The 16,908-nt window shown below is 36.8% G+C and overlaps 1 protein-coding gene across 9 annotated transcripts in view; it reads left to right on the top strand.

Moving 5' to 3' along the window:
- The window catches only part of hspg2 (heparan sulfate proteoglycan 2), a 110,936-nt gene that overhangs the window by 91,217 nt on the left and 2,811 nt on the right, over nt 1-16,908 (top strand). For 4 of the 9 annotated variants that reach the window (XM_077218760.1, XM_077218764.1, XM_077218766.1 and 1 more), the window contains 23 exons: nt 40-300; nt 419-581; nt 1,582-1,679; nt 1,771-2,037; nt 2,223-2,335; nt 2,484-2,631; nt 3,032-3,148; nt 4,860-4,944; nt 5,058-5,202; nt 5,300-5,402; nt 5,513-5,622; nt 5,873-5,981; nt 6,568-6,666; nt 6,756-6,977; nt 7,586-7,830; nt 7,926-8,097; nt 9,720-9,842; nt 10,841-10,897; nt 13,243-13,318; nt 14,103-14,181; nt 16,257-16,327; nt 16,560-16,643; nt 16,734-16,837. In XM_077218760.1, the coding sequence (XP_077074875.1) occupies nt 40-300; nt 419-581; nt 1,582-1,679; nt 1,771-2,037; nt 2,223-2,335; nt 2,484-2,631; nt 3,032-3,148; nt 4,860-4,944; nt 5,058-5,202; nt 5,300-5,402; nt 5,513-5,622; nt 5,873-5,981; nt 6,568-6,666; nt 6,756-6,977; nt 7,586-7,830; nt 7,926-8,097; nt 9,720-9,842; nt 10,841-10,897; nt 13,243-13,318; nt 14,103-14,181; nt 16,257-16,327; nt 16,560-16,643; nt 16,734-16,837 (3,051 nt within the window). Of the gene's footprint in view, nt 1-39; nt 301-418; nt 582-1,581; nt 1,680-1,770; nt 2,038-2,222; nt 2,336-2,483; nt 2,632-3,031; nt 3,149-3,644; nt 3,663-4,859; nt 4,945-5,057; nt 5,203-5,299; nt 5,403-5,512; nt 5,623-5,872; nt 5,982-6,567; nt 6,667-6,755; nt 6,978-7,585; nt 7,831-7,925; nt 8,098-9,719; nt 9,843-10,840; nt 10,898-13,242; nt 13,319-14,102; nt 14,182-14,590; nt 14,672-16,256; nt 16,328-16,559; nt 16,644-16,733; nt 16,838-16,908 lie in introns of all 9 variants that reach the window. The other 5 variants (XM_077218758.1, XM_077218759.1, XM_077218757.1 and 2 more) reach the window with 4 other exon arrangements.

Here is a 16,908-nt window from a genome sequence, read left to right as displayed (position 1 = left end):
TCCAACATTCTCTAACTGACATTTCTTTGGTCGGAGCAGCCCCACCCTATGCCACCTCCTTGCCCGATGACGTGTCAGTGCGAGTGGGTGAAGTAGTCCGACTGCAGTGCCTGGCCCATGGCACCCCACCCCTGCGTTATGAGTGGACTAAGGTCAACGGCAGCTTGCCTTCTACTGCTCAGCTGCAAGGAGGAGACCTCCAGATCAACCTGGCCAAGGAGAACGATGCTGGGACATACAAGTGTGTGGCCAGCAACAAGGTTGGCAAGAGTGAAGTGCTGGCCAAAGTCTCTGTCCGATGTGAGTATTGTCATTTCAGTAACATGCATGCATCATGCATTCTCTCAATCTCACAAAGTGGTCATCAGATGAATTGTCACTGGCATTCAGCTTGACCTCTGACCCCTGTGTCCTGCAGCACCCCTGTCGGTGAAAGTGTCCCCACAGGTGGAAGTGAAGGCTCTGGGCAGTGCTGTGGAGTTAACCTGTGCTGCTAAAGGAGGGTCTCAGATTGAGATTGAGTGGCTGAAGGAGGGAGGAGTTCTTCCGCCAAATCATCACATTAAAGATGGAGTGCTGAGGTGACATTATCTGATATAAACATTGACTATCAAGCATTTAAAGGGATAGTTCACCCCAAAAGGAAAGTTATCCCATAATTTTCTCACCCTCAAGCTATTCTAGGTGTACTCCGATTGTGTTTGGCTGAAAGTCATATACACCTAGGATAACCTGAGGGTGAGTAAATTATGGGATTCATTTTTGGGCAAACTAACCCTTTAACATTAAAATTCAGATTGAAAAACCACCAGAATGGGAAACAAGGGTGCAGATGTAAAGTAAAATAGGATATGATTCAGTAGTCTTCTTCAGTGTCACATGACCCTTCAGAAATAATTTTAATTATATAAATATGCTGTTTTTATGTGCAAGAAACACATCTTATTGTTATGAATGTTGTGCTGCTGTGTATGTTTGTGAAAACTGTGATAGAAAAAAATCAGGATACTTTGATGAATAGAGAGAACAAAAGAACTGCATTTAAAAAAAAAATTCAGTCTTTATTGTCACTTTTGAAATGACTGCCCTCAAACGTTTGAACTGTACTTTATATTTCCCATAACTTCCCAAAAATTCTGTATATTTTATATAAAATATATATTTTTTTTCTTACATGAATACATTTAACACTACAAATTGTGTAAAAAAATAATAAAAAGTATTTACTTTTATCCACACAGCATATACTATTCTTGTTATTGGGTAAAATTATGTGGTAACACGGTTGTGCACAAGTTGACTTTTTTAATAATTAAAATAAATTTATAATTAAAAATGTGTACTATAAGAAATTGTTTAGCAATTATATATATGTTCAACTGATCATGTTAAAATTATGACATTGCTGAATAATTTTATATTTAATTGTTGGTACAGTGAAGAAAGTCAAGATCTTTGAAATGAGACTTGAAGATATGATATGGGATAGTTCTCACAATAAAATACATATGTGTGCCCCTAATGCTTTAAATTATTATGCTGTGTATCCTTTATTCATAATCTTTGTTTTTATGTGTGCAGAATCGAGAACCTTGAGCAAAGCAATGAGGGAATCTACACCTGCAGAGCTACAAGTCTGTTTGGACAGGCTCAGGACAGTGCTAAACTCACCATTCAAGGTCCCTTATGACACCCAAAATACAATATGTTTCCAAATCTTTGGTTAACTAGACTTTAAAAACCCACTGACTGTGCTTTTTGTCTTCACAGCTCTACCCAAAGTGAAGATCAACGTGCGCACGTCAGTACAGACGGTGATGGTGGGCAACTCCGTGGAGTTTGAGTGCCATGCGATCGGTGACCCCGAGCCCACAGTGCGCTGGAGTAAAGTGGGAGGCTCGCTTCCTGATCACGTGGAAGTAAGGGGGAACATCCTGAGGATTGATCAAGTGACCGAATCGGATTCAGGACAGTACCGCTGCACTGCCACTAATAATGTTGGCTCAGAGCATTCCCATGTGGTCCTTAATATCCAGTGTGAGTACATTATTATATCCAGGATATTTATGATGTTTCTTTTGCCATTGGTTTTCATTTGTATTGTGTAACACCTTAAAAAAAGACATCAAGCTCAGGGTCACCTACAAATGGAGTCTCATATTGCAGTGCACAATGTTTTGGATGTAACTGAACCCTGATTCCTGAAACGTGCACTTTTGTAGCCTTGCCTCAGATTGCTGCACAGCCTGAGGCAAAGGAAGTGACAGTTGGCTCTGATGCAGTCTTGCCCTGCATCGCATCTGGATACCCAGTCCCAACCATCATATGGTCAAAGGTAACCCTTATGTTTCATGGCTAAACTCGACCTAATTCTTGACCCTAAACTCATATGTTCACACAGCAGCATAATAGTCAGTCCTGTTTAAAGTTCTAAATATGGTTCTGTTGACTTCAGAAAGCGATTCTTTGTCCTCATCTTACAGGTGGAGAATGAGTTACCCTCTAAGTGCAGACAGGATGGACATGTCCTGACAGTCCCTGGTGTCACACACTCAGATGCAGGAACGTATGTGTGTACAGCTGCTAATAAGCAGGGGAAAGTTGAGGCCTTCACCAGACTCAATGTTCATGGTTGGTTACATATAATATAAGTCTGTTCTATCTGCAGTTACATATCTTTTTTTCCCCCAGTGTAGGTCTTAAGTGGCAATACTGATTGTCTGTAATTGTAGTTTTGTGATGACAGCAATGATTTCACCTGTATGGTTGGATTATAGAAAAGTATAGGTTTGCTTAAACATCTTCACAGAAATGCACACCTGAGTAAGTGTCGTTTAGCAGATATTTTTTATCCAAAGTGACTTACGAAATGTTGCTTTCGGAATGCTTGTAGTGTCTTGTAGATTGAATATTTGGAAAAATTCACAACCAAGACATGTTTTTCATGAGTGAGTTATTCCACTGAAGATTTTCTGAAATGTTCTACTGCTTGTCTCTCTAACATTCAGTCTGTGTTCATGTGGTCTTCCAGAAAGAGTAATGCCCTACTTTACCCAGGAGCCTCTCTCGTACCTCACACTGCCCACCATCAAAAACTCCTACAAAGCATTCAGCATCAAAATTACCTTCAGGCCGGACAATGTTGATGGTAAGGTCTCTCAAAACTATTTTACTGCACCAAAGCTGTTTTAAATATACACAGATTAAATTTTGCTGTCATTACTTAAAAAAAAAATGTTTTTTTATGTTGAAGTGTTGAACATAGAAATAAAACAGAATAAAATTATATTATTTATTCACCTTCATGTTGTTCCAAACTTGTTCCATGACTTTGTTTCATCTTTGAGACAGAAAAATATATATATTTTGAAGATTCTTCCAGCTGGTCTTTTTCATTTGTATGGAAATCACCTGCTTAAAGATTCTTCAAAATGTCTAATTGTTTGTTCCACCGAAGAAAGGAAATCATATTTGGAAAATCATGAGAATTTTTTTTTTTTTAAATAACTTTCTCTTTAAAGGTTATGAGCAGTGTTACATGTACTATATGAAGGGCACACTGTTTCTAAAATGTTCAGTCCTTGTATGTAAACTCAAATATTCTTTTTGTTCTTTACCCTCCTTCATCTCTCTTTGGTATGAAGGGCTCATTTTGTATGCCGGTGAGTCTGCTTGCTTGAGAGTGTCTAAGTGCACATGCTGCAAGATTTAATAATGCCATGCAGAAGTGCAGCTCAGCATACTCTCATTGAGCCCTTAGAATGCCCCTAATAAACATATGCAGGCATGACAATAGATATGATGTCCATAAAGGCACTTCTGCTTCTCATTGAGTTGGTTGCAGCATGATGCAGGAACGTTAGACCGACTGAAGCTGTTTTACCTTTTAGTAACAGTTACAGTATACAACATGTGTGCAAAGTTGGGGTTTTTGAAGTTTAAAAATCCCGGAAAAATAAATCATTTTGGATTCTACAAGAGAATTTAGGCATCACAACATTCTAATGTACAGTTTTAAAAAATACCATTTATTTTGAGATTTGTTAAAGATTACTTTTAACAGTGTTATTATATTAATAATTATTAATGTGTTTAAAGAGAGCATTAAATGATGGCAAAAGGTAATCTTAATGCAAAACTGAGCATGTACAATTAAATATACAATATCGACAGATACCAATAAATAGGGGCTGAACGATTAATAGAAATACAACTGTAATCGCATAGTGGGATTATCAAATTCCTGGGGTACACAAAGGCTGCAAATTAATTATGGGGGTGGCACGGCCACCTCGGTCACTATAATAATAATAAATAATTCTTTATAGCTATATTGATATATATAATCACAAAATTTTGACTTCTAGTTTTCCCCCAAATTGTGCTGCCCTATCAATAAAAATATAAAATTGCTAATATCTGCCGATAATTAATATGGTAACAATATATTGTGCAACCCTACATGAAATAAACCCGGAGCTTATGTTTCGGCAAGCTCATCGATGGTTCTTTTTGAATGCTGACTAATGCCCTCGATCTATACCAGTGGTTCTCAAAAGGTTTTGCTTTTGTAGCTCAAGCAGTGATCCAGCACAGTACAGTAACAATTTTTGGTTTGCAACTTATCAGTTGAGAGCCACTGGTCTATACTACCCCATGTGACGGAGACAGGGCAGAGTCATGGCATGTGCCCATGCATGTGGCTTGCGTTGGCAGTGTGAGATGCTGAACATGGCAGCAGCTTTTCCCTCAGCATGCTGCTTTATTTTCAGCTTAAAAAAGGGCTCTGTGATTTGACAAGCTCCATGGTTAGGTAGGGTGAATGCTGCATTGGACTTATCTTTTCCTTTCATGTCCAGGTATGATCATTTATAATGGACAAAAGAAGACCACAGGAGCTGACTTCATATCTTTTGGGTTGGTGGGCGGCCGCCCTGAATTCAGGTGCGTTACCTTTCAATACCATACCAATCTCAGAGAAAATGTAGCTTCTAAAACTGGATATAACGTTGGCTTTTTGATTTGATGTTCCAAATGTGCATGTTTTTCTTCCACAGGTTTGATGTGGGCTCTGGGATGGCAACTATTCGTTACCCTACTGCTATTAAACTGGGCGAGTTTCACACAGTGCAGCTCTATAGGAATCAGACTCAGGGCTCTCTTGTTGTGGATGGAGAAGCTCCTATAAATGGAACCTCACAGGTGCATATTCCTCTCTCCATATCCCTAATTAATATGCTGTTTTGTGGTTGTATCATGGCAGTTACACAAATGGGAAACATGTTGTGTGTCCGAGCAGGGTAAATTCAAGGGCCTGGATCTGAATGAGGAGCTTTTTGTTGGCGGTTATCCAAATTATAGCATGCTTGCTAAAACTGCAGACCTCAAGACAGGGTTTGTTGGTGAGAAAACCCTTATGTTGTTCTGTGCCATATGAATTTCATAGGAATGAATCAGTAGTAGCTTTCATATAAATAGCCTTCTTTCACTGAGTTTTTGTCTTTCTTTAAAGGCTGTATCAAGCAGCTGATAATCCAAGGTGATGAGGTCATTTTCAAGGACCTTGATAAAAGTTCCACTGGAGTTTCGAATTGTCCCACATGCAAGGACCGCCCATGTCAGGTAATCCACTACAAACAAAATTATTCTTTGAATCAGCATGCACAGTGACCCCAGTATTTGGACACTTGCGTAAGTCACAAAAATATGTGAATTTTATTGCTGAAGAAACAAAATATCAAGTATCATGTGATGCTAGTCCTTAGGACTTATGTCACTTTTCTAGGTAGGCACAAACCACAGTGATTTTAAGTGAATGAATAAAGTCAAATGGCCTGTGAAAACCGATTACCTAAAATAATGTGTGTTTCAGAATGGTGGAGTGTGTGCGGATTCTGTAGCCAGTCTCTACAAATGCAGTTGCCAGAGAGGATTCACAGGGAGCAACTGCCAGCATCATTCCTCCTCGCACTGCCACACAGGTCAGAGTTTTTAAAAGCAGGATCAGCATCACTCCTCCTTAGCTTCATAAGTTAAGTTTCTATCTAAAGTTGTGAATTTAACTTGTGGGCAAAATTTAAATATCACATAAAACATTTGCGAATAAAGCACTGTTTCCATCCCATGTTCAAGAGAACAAAAATCATCACTTCCTGAGAAATTGGCACAAAATATCTGTAAGTTGCTGCAATCCGCAGTGGAAGCCACTGATTAGGCTGCTAACTAAGCCACTTTATACACTATAAATGACTTTGCCTCAGAGTACGCAGACAAAATGTAATAAACGCTGTCTGTTATCCTGCGTTCTGAGTGCTGGTGTTTGGGTACGCCATCATGCGAGACAGTCCTGGGAAGTGATTATATATAACCATTTTGAAGACAGACTTTGACTCGGGCATTTCAGAATAAACAAATTAACATTTGACATGGGGTGCAATGTCTTCTTATCAGATTAAAATCGTCTGCCTCAAAATGCAGATTTTAAGAATTTATGTGCATAATGTTGTTTCCATCCATTTTTAATGTGATATCCAAAAATTTGCATAAAACTGCTGTTAACCGCAACAGAGGCCTGTGGACCAGATGCCACCTGCATTAACCGACCCAGTGGTTTGGGCTATGACTGCCGTTGTCACTTGGGCAAGTCTGGAGTAAAGTGCATGGATGGTAAAGCTCAATATCATTCACATTTAAAGTTCCCTGAGCACTTTAAGGTCAACTGTGGTTCTCACTTACCCTCTTCTTGACAATCGCAGGTACTCTGGTAACGACACCATTGTTTGATGGAGACGTATCATACATCGCATATCCTCCTCTCACTAATATTCATAATGACCTCCGCATCGAGATGGAGTTTAAGCCCATGGATTTTGATGGGTTGATGTTCTTTAGTGGAGGAAAAAAGGTGAAAGTGGAGGACTTTGTGACGTTATCTATGGTTGATGGACATGTCGAGTTCCGATATGAACTTGGTACAGGTGAGAGATCTGATAATCAAATCATGATATATTCGTTGCAAAAAATAATGATTTTTCTTTCTTTGTCATGGTCAATTACAGGATGTGCTTGATTTTTGGAAAATGGTGATCATCACCCTCCAGAGGCCAAACTAAATATTATATAAATAATACATTTTCGTTTATCTATCTGTCTGTCTTTTATCTATCTATCTAGATAGATGGATAGGTCGGTCCGTCCGTCTGTCTATACATTTATTATTTATATATGAATTTATTAATTCGATTTGTCACAATTAGGTCATTGGTAGGATAATTGTTAATATGTTAAATATTAGATACATTCAAGAGGATCAAAGACCTCTGATAAGGGACAGGCCAAAATCACCATTTTAAGAGGAGGATACAGATAGGCTATTTGATGCATTTCAAACTTCCTACTTGTCATGCTAGGTTTAGGTTAGATAATAGTTAATCTAATGTAAAGTTGTTACAAAAGAAACACCAGAATGTTTGTGCCTTTAATCCTTGGAAAAATTAATTGGGCTATATCAAAACCTAGACGCTGCATGTAATGCCTTGATACCCTCCAGTTCAAGCTAAATACATTTTCATTTCCGTGCTCTCAGGTCAAGCTGTTCTGCGCAGTCAAGACCCCGTGTCTCTGGGTCAGTGGCATCGTGTGGTGGCCGAACGGCTCAATAAAGACGGCTCCTTGAAGGTGGACCATGCACGAGAGATCACGAGGTCCTCTCCAGGGAAGGCCCAAGGTCTTAATATCCACACACCCATGTATCTGGGAGGAGTGCCCAGCATGGACATCTTGCCCAAACCTGCAAATGTTAGCATGCTGTTTGATGGATGCATAGGAGAGGTGAGAATGTATTGCATTGAAATGTAGTTTGCATTACAGCCCACACTCATGTTTGGAAGTGAAATAGTTTCTTTTGGCTTTGTTTTTCTTTACAGGTCTTCATTAATGGAAAGAAGGTGGATCTCTCATACAGCTTCACTGAGAGCAGTGCCATCAGCCAGTGTGAAGATGGCAGCCCATGTGACCGCAGGCCTTGTCTGCACGGAGGCACATGTATGGCCAGTGCTGAGTACGAGTACCAGTGCCTCTGCCCTGAAGGACACGAGGGTGAGTTACTCAACCAACTTTCAAGTAGAGATCTTAGTAGAGAGGCTTTACATAATATAATATTATAATAGTTTGTGTACCTATTTTTACATTTTAATGTATTTTTTTATATATTTTAAAGGGATCAGAAATGGATTTTTAAAAACTATTTTAAAATGTTCCTTGAAATTTACGTACAATATTAATAAAGTTGTTTCGCACAAAGAAATGTGATGTGACACTGTAATAATGATGCTGTAAGTTCAGCTTTTCCAACATAGGAATAAATTACATTTTAAAATATATTCAAATAGAAAACAGTTGTTTTAAATTTTAATAATATTTCAACAATTTTACAGTTTTTTTGTTGTTGTATTTTTTAATCAAATAAAAGAGGTGAGTATAAGAGACTTCTTTCAAAAATTGAAATCCATATAAAACCACCCTTTACAGACAAAGCATTATGAAATCATTTACTTAACGGTTTGCGATGTAACTGCTGTCATATCCAATTAGATTAGATTAGATTAGATTAGATTCAACTTTATTGTCATTACACAAGTACAGGTACAAGGCAACGAAATGCAGTTTGGGTCTAACCAGAAGAGCAATAGCAGCAAGTGCAGGATATACAATGGTTCCGTAAGTGCAGTACATGGATATGTACTGAATAAATATAGCTAGATATGTACTGAATATTATATACAGATGGCTATTACTATAAACAGAATTTGTACAGATATGTACAATGAACATAATATACAGATGATTATTACTATAAACAGAGTTTACAGGTGAATGTGTACTATGAATATATATACAGATGGCTATTACTATAAACAGAATGTGAGCTTAGTATACTAATGTGATATATATAGAATGTGATAATATACAGAATGTGAGCATAATAAACAGATGGTTATTACTATAAACAGGATTTTCAGATAGATATATGTAATAAGTAAGGCTAAATGAGCATTATAACAATGGATTTAAAGTAGTGCAAATTAAGTTGGACAGAAGCTATCCGAGTAAAAGTGCAATGGAAAGTAATTGCACATTACAGTTAAAGTACGGTATTGCAATGTATATGTAAACAATTGGTACTGTAAATAAACAGTCGGCAATACAGTTGGCTGCTAAAAACAAAGGTTTCTTTGCGAACTCTCCATTACACTGTGCCTCATTCACAAAACGAAATGCTCCGAACAAACATATAATCCTCCAGCGTGATCCGTGACGCTGTTAAATCCAGGTATCCTTATGAAGTTTGTACAGAGAAGAAAACGAGCCATTTAAACTGGATGCGTTTTGCGTTCAGTGATTGTAATGGTTTTTATTTGCTTTTGACACGATGTGATGCAATGCTCACATCCAGTATAGGCAAATGTCAGCCATTAAGCAACTGAATGCCAGTGGGCCAGTGTCACATCACATGTCACCCAATATCAAAATTAGCTTTTTTTTGGACCTTGATTCAATTTTAAGCTATGAAACTTGCAGGATGTTTTAATGGGTTCAAAGACATCCTGCATGATTAAGCTTGCTAAGGCTCTAAAAATCCTCATTATTAATTTTATTTCAAAGAATTATTTAATCCAGATTGTATTCCTTTTTTTCCTCCATATTTTGGTGTTCTTCAGGTGACCGTTGTGAAATAGTGAGGGACACCTGTCGAGATTCTTTGCAGTGCAATAATGGTGGCAGCTGTGTGAATAACCACTGTGTGTGTCTGGCCGGCTACACAGGCCGACACTGTGAGAAAGGTCAGTTCAAAACTGCTAGATATTTAACACATTGTTTTGCAAAATCATTTTGCATATGATCTTTGCCTTTCGATTAGCAACTGCATTGCTGCAAATGTAGGTATATTGTACACTATTTGCCTTTATTTTCCTATTATATTGTACATAATTGTCAGCTCATTCTATGCAGTAAACTTTATAATTAAGAACATATTATGAGGAGATTGGTGCTAGTTATTATATTTGTCAATGTACGCTTTTATTTTACAAATCTTAGTCTTGGGCACAATAAATGCTAATGCACATTTCCACTGTTATTGCCATGAAGAAAAAAAGATTCATAGAACAGATAGCTGTATGAGCAAAAATATGATAATGTCAAAATGTTAGTTTTGGGAATTCACAAAAAATATTCGGACCCAAGTCTCCCGTACCAGTGTTATTTTAGTATTATTTATATACTATTATAGTATTGTTTGAGTTTTAGCAATTTTTCTATGTGCTTTTGTATTTCTATTAGTTTTTTAATACTTCAATTTATTTTACTTTTAGTTAATTTAGTACTTCAGCTTAAACTTATTTTATTTCACACATCTTATTTCAGCTTTTCTCAGTTAATGGAAATCATTTTAAAGTTTTTCTCGTTTAAGATGAGATAAACATGCAGCTAACCAACGCCAATATATGTGCAATGTGATTCTAAATTTCTTTATTATTCTTACTGATATTCTTATTCGGTCTCTTTACACCCCGTCTGCCTCATTTGTCATTTACCAGAATTCATTTCCTCTGTGGGAGTAAAGACATTTCTCTGTAGTTTCATAGCATTCGACTGAAGCACAGCTGTGAGTGACTCATCAAGGCACCATAGGGAAATAATTGTCCGTTCTCCGTAACGCACCGTATCGCCATCAGTCAGGCTGCCGTACGTCATCCAGCAGTAGCGTATTGGCCGGTGAATGGCCACGTGTGAATGTATCTCACCCTTGCACTCTCATGGCTATATCCCACACACACAGGGCAGGAGTCCAGCTTCACCGAGGCGCTGTGGAATTTGGAGGGTAGTGGGGGAAATGGTACAGTATGACTGCAATCTGCCTGACACGCTCGTCACTAACCAGGGGAGAGCGTCCTCTTCAGGGCCTCCTCAGCCCATCTAACACCACCAATAAAACAACAACAACAAATGGCTACAATGGGGGAAAAAACAAGCAATACAGGAAGTGAAGCATTTTAGGGGTCTGTTTACAGAGCTTTCATTAGGCCCATCAGAAGCAAAGTCAAGCACCTTTCGGATAAATGTATTCATCTTGATTAAATGTATTTTTTTATTCTTCATTGTTGTTGATTTAAATCCTTATTAAAATGATCCTGATAAAAGTAACTAAAAACTACCTTAAAACAAGGTTTTACAAATGATATCTTGAATTAAGTTTATTTTACACGTTTTAAGCATATATCTAAAATAACTGAGGTGTATTCTTTAAAGTATTTGCCAATGGGTAAAAAATGTTTTCTGAAGGATTATGTGACACTGAAGACTGGGGTAATGGCTGCTGAAAATTATTTATTAATTAATAGTTATTTTAAACTGTATTTTACTTTATTTCTGATCAAATAAATGTGGTCTTGATGAGCATAAAAATTATTCTTACAAAAACAGAAAAGTATACAATTTTACTGACCCCAAATATTTGTACAGTAGTGTATGTATAATGATTTAATGATGTAATTAATATCTAATAGGTGCTTGACTTTTCTGTTAGTGCTCGAAAGCAAGAAAATAGGAAAAATGTATGAAAGCTTACTGATACTGATGCCTTGTAAATAGATCCCTGAAATAATAATGTACTATCAAAATGAATGGTCTCATCTGCACTCTGCACTTTGGTTACTCTGTTACTACTTTTGGTTACTCTGTTAATTGGTTACTGTGTCCTCTGTGAAGTTTTAAATGTAATGTTGAGGGGGAATTCTGTGTCTTCGTTGTAAAATGCTTATGGTACTTTTTGGTGCAGTTGCTGTGGGTAATGTTACAATTGTGACGGTTGCAACGGTGCAACATTTTCTTAAAGCAAACATATACATAGAATTCCCCTTTAGCATCTCCTGAGGCGTCTTGTCTGGTCAGTCTCTCAGCCTCTCGCTGCAGTTTCAATTTGTCATCTCTTTCTCATTAAATCCTTGTTTCTCTTTGAAAAACAACAACCAACATCTTTTCCGCACTGGCACTTTCACCTACGGCAGTGTCTGTAAACAAAATGTCCTCACACTGTGAACAAACACATGTTTTAGTTACTAACCATTGAATATCAGTCTTTTAAACACTTGAGCTAACTAGACAGGTGAGTATACGTCCAGAAACATTGAGCATGAAGCACTTATTGAGCACTCAACTGCTCGAGGGTTATTACGTGGTTCGAGAGAATGCTTTTTGAGGAATGCTCAGTGTTGTTCTCAACTGTGAATGTTACTTCAACAGTAGTGTGTATTTGCATTCATTTTTATTTATCTCAGGGAGATAAATTAAATGTATGTTGGATTTTATCTGGGTTTTTTTATGAATTGCTCTTGATGCACATATTTGTATTTTTCTCACAATGCAACAAGCCTGTTATTTGGGATCATGCATATATAACTTATAAAGATAAATATTAATTCATCAGATTTAAAGGTACAGTAAGTGATTTCTGAGATCAGGCCAAGCACCACAACACACTTGTAGCTAATCCGCAGTAGGGGGCGTGTCCACTCATGATAGGGGGGAGAGAGAGTGATTTTGAAGATGGCTGAGAGACATTACAAAAAAGAAAAGGTCAGAGGAATATCACTGGGAAAAGGAGGGTTATGATCAGGCAAGAGCTTTAAGACCAGCGTTAATATTAGAAAAGCTTTCCGCGCTGGAGAGACCTACGTGGGAAGGCCTGAAAACGGATACAAAGGTTGCTTTGTTTCTGCTCTATACTGTAAGTGAGTAACATTGGTTTTGCTTTGTTTCACAGAACTGAGATATGCTGTTGTAATGTTCGCTATATTAACAGGACAGTCTGGAGCTGGTGTACTGCTGGCAATTAACAGACAACCTTTTCTTGTATGTACTTTTGTGTACTGTATGCTCATTTTTGTCCTTCCTTGACAATCATTTGTCAACCCTCCCCGCTTTCACCCACTATTGCATTGCGTGTTCGTGCATTTTGGGGGTGAGCAATGAAAGGAGGGGTTTGTTTGTTTGAGTTGATTTCAAATATCGACAGTGTTTCTCAGAAATCGCTTACTACACCCTTTAATTTTGTCAGGGGTCAGTTCTGTTCATTGTCTGCTTATTCTGCTATTTGGTGAAGCCCCACATGGTGGTAGTATAATCCAGAGTGTTGGCACCTCTTTGCAGTTTGAGATTTATTTTTTGGTTTCTCCTTTGCAGACTCTCCCATAGAATATTCTGCATATTTCCATAGTAATGGATATCTGGCCCTTCCAAAGCCCATGTTCCCACGAAGGTGAGGGCACTTCATATGTGAAACTAATAATAACTGTGTTCAATGTTCATTTTAACTGACTTAATTAGGCATTTAAATGAATGCTGTCAAGTTCAGCAGTTTTTACCATAGGAAACTTTGGTAACACTTTAGTTTAGTGTCCATTTCTAACTACTGACTAGTTGCTTATTAGCAGGCATATTACTAGGATATTGGCTGTTTGGTACTTATAAAGCACATATTAATGCCTTATTCTGCATGGCCATATTCTACATCCTATAATCTTACCCAATACTTAACTTAAAAACGACTTTACTAACTATTCATAAGCAGTAATTAGGAGTTTATTGAGGCAAAAGTCGGGTAATGCTTCATTTTACAGTCCTGTTCCCCATGTACATACTATGTACTTATAGTAATTACAATAACTGGGTAATAACTAGGTACTAACCCTGAACCTACCCCTAAACTTAACCTTAACCTATGTACTTACCTTATATTACCCAGTACTTTCTTAGGTAAGTACACGTAATTTAACGAACTGTAAAATTAAGCGTTATTACCCAGTACTTTCTTAGTTAAGTACACCGTAAGTACACGTAAGTTAACGTACTGTAAAATTAAACGTTTCCAAAGTCGTAGTTAATAGTAAGAATTGGACCCTAAACTAAAGTGTGACCAAAACTTTTGAACCCGGAACATTCCTGAAAGGATAGTTTTGTTTTGCTAAAGATGAGTATTTGTTTTTTTGGGGTGTTTTTTTTATAATGCTGTCCAGCACTATTGACTGTTTGATTTGTTTCAGTGCTCCTGACTCTCCTGAGACCATTGAGTTAGAGATCAACACTGTGTCTGAAGACGGCCTCATCCTGTGGCAGGGAGTGGTATGTTTGTACACACGAGCCCCCTACTGGATCTTAGGACACATGCACTCAGGGTCCAAAATGGATAACATTTACTGGCTAAAAATATTTTTTAGTGGCCATGAAATAGCATTATATATATATATATATATATATATATATATATATATATATATATATATATATATATATATATATATATATATATATATTCAATTTGATAAAAAGGCTCCCATTTTTACATAAAATTTTAGACCATGCATAGGCAGGGTCTAAATGTTAAATATTTAAATTTCATATTCAGCCTCATTTGACTAAAATGAGTTTGCTTGGAGCTGGTTTGGAATATGCTTTTGTCCCTCACCTCTAAAGCACATTTTAATGGCTGCACTGCATGTTTGCCTGGCTAACTCACCTTCATCCTCCTCAGGAGCCTGCAGGCGCTCTAAGCCTCCCTACGAAGCATGCTAGTATAAAGGTATCCACTCTTCACAAGCAGTCAGACACAAAAGTATGTCTGCATTAGCATGGACGTATCATTATCTCAGAAAATATTATAATTTTAGCTGCAATGCAATATAGCTTTGACCTTTACAGCACTTGTACACCAACATTTATACATTTAGACAACATCCCTTGTTATATTTACCTTTGATTTAGCAGATGCTTTTTTTCTCTAAGTCACTCACAGTGCACTACTTGCTGGCACAGTTGCTCAAGAGCTCAATCATACTAGAGATCTCAGTATTTGTTACATAACGTGGTTAATTACTGTCTGTTAACTGTGAATTAATTTGTAAATGACACACTCAGTCATTATGAACGAGTCAAAAATGAAATCTTACTTCTGCATGTGTTATTTCAAATTTGTATTCTCATAATTAGCCTTATGTTTGTCACTTGCTTTTCCACCTGCTCAGTCAACACAACTGTTACTGCAACAGTTTATCGCATTCATTTGGCACTTTTAACAAATAAGGTACAAAATAGGATCTAGTTTTTGACTGTTAATCTCAAAACTGATATTTTAGCTATATTTAATAAAATGTTTGATTAATTAAGATTAGTTATTAATTAACCTTTTCCTGAAATGGATTGAATTTCAGCAAATTGTTATACATTTGATGTGTTTAAAATTAGCTAGTAGTTTACCTTTCTTAAATGTCTTACAGTTCTCACAACAATAACAACAAACATTGAATTTGTGCTTTTAAAAGCTCATTGGACACAAAAGTGTACCATATGTGAAAGTACCATTTAAAGTTAATAATTTTCCAAACCTTGTAGACCTTGTTATGGAAATTAAGATGTTCTGAATTAATTTTTGTTGTACTCTGTGTTTATTTTTTTGGTAATGAATCACTAATATTAAACATAAGAGAAATGTTATTTGTTGAGACATTTTCATCAGTATACACTACCGTTCAAAAGTTTGGGCACAGATTTATAATGTTACAAAAGATTTCTATTTCGAATAAATGCTGTTCTTTTGATCTTTCCAAAATGTATCATGGTTGCCACAAAAATATTTAGCAGTTTTAACAGTTTTCAACATTGATAACAATTTTTAAAATATACACAAATTATACTAATATTAATTATACTATTAATTCTAATATTATACTAAATCCGCATATTAGAATGATTTCTGAAGGATCATGTGACACTGAAGACGAGTAGTGATTCACCAAAATTCAGCATTGACATCACAGGATTTATAGTATATTTTAAAATATAGTTATTTATATTATAATAATATTTCACAATATTACCATTTTACTGTATTTTTTATTAAATAATTGCAGCCTTGGTGAGCGTAAGCATAAGACTTTCAAAAACATAAAAAAATCGTATTGACCCCAAACTTTTGAACGGTTGTGTATATCGGTTTTATTATTATTACAGTGGGATTAATGTTTTTAAATGAAATGTCTTGGTAGCTGTAGTATAGAAGTAATTCAGTTGCTGAAACAGAGATCCACACCCATTTATTTCTAACACACAACATTGTGTCATTTTGGTATGTGGTTTACATATATATTCCTTCCCAGTGACTCAGAGACTGACTTGAATATTTCACTGAAAATACTTTCTAGGAGCTAGGACATCAAGGAAAGGGGAAGGACTTTATAAGTATTGGTTTACAAAATGGACATCTTGCGTTTAGGTAAGTAAATGAGAACATTTGCACACTAATAAACCACATGGGATAATGTGTAGTCTAATATGATATGATGACAGAATAATTACCTGATGTTTGATCTGATAAAAAAGAAAACAAAAACACAAGATCTCAAGACTTTTGTTAATGGGTTTCGACTACAACTAAGTTTCAGTTGCTTACTGATCTAGATCAGTCCATTTTAGCTGGTCATGATGTGCCCTTGTTTCTTGGATAGTTACCAGCTGGGCAGCGGAGAGGCTCAGATTCTCTCCAGAAAGCCTGTCAACGATGGACACTGGCACATGATCACTGCAGTTCGGTAATGCTCCTTACCGCTCCAAACCATAATAGAAACTATAAAAGTTTATAAGAAAGATAATTGTGAGTGTTCTTTACGTGTCTTGAACAGAACGGGTAAGCATGGCTACCTCCAAATCGATGGAGGATCTGTCCAAAGTGGACAATCTCAAGGCAAAAGCATCATGGTGAACACCAAAGGCAACATATACTTGGGTAAGGATAATATAACAAATATATTTGTTTACTTGTAGCCTGCTGAGAAGAGTAATGTGATGAAAATGTGT

The sequence above is a fragment of the Siphateles boraxobius genome, unplaced genomic scaffold (genome assembly GCF_051911475.1).
Source record: "Siphateles boraxobius isolate OS27281-9 unplaced genomic scaffold, OSU_SipBor_1 77, whole genome shotgun sequence".
NCBI lineage: Eukaryota > Metazoa > Chordata > Actinopteri > Cypriniformes > Leuciscidae > Siphateles > Siphateles boraxobius.
The sequence above is the reverse complement of the archived record's forward strand: the minus strand, read 5'-3'. Positions and strand labels throughout refer to the sequence as shown.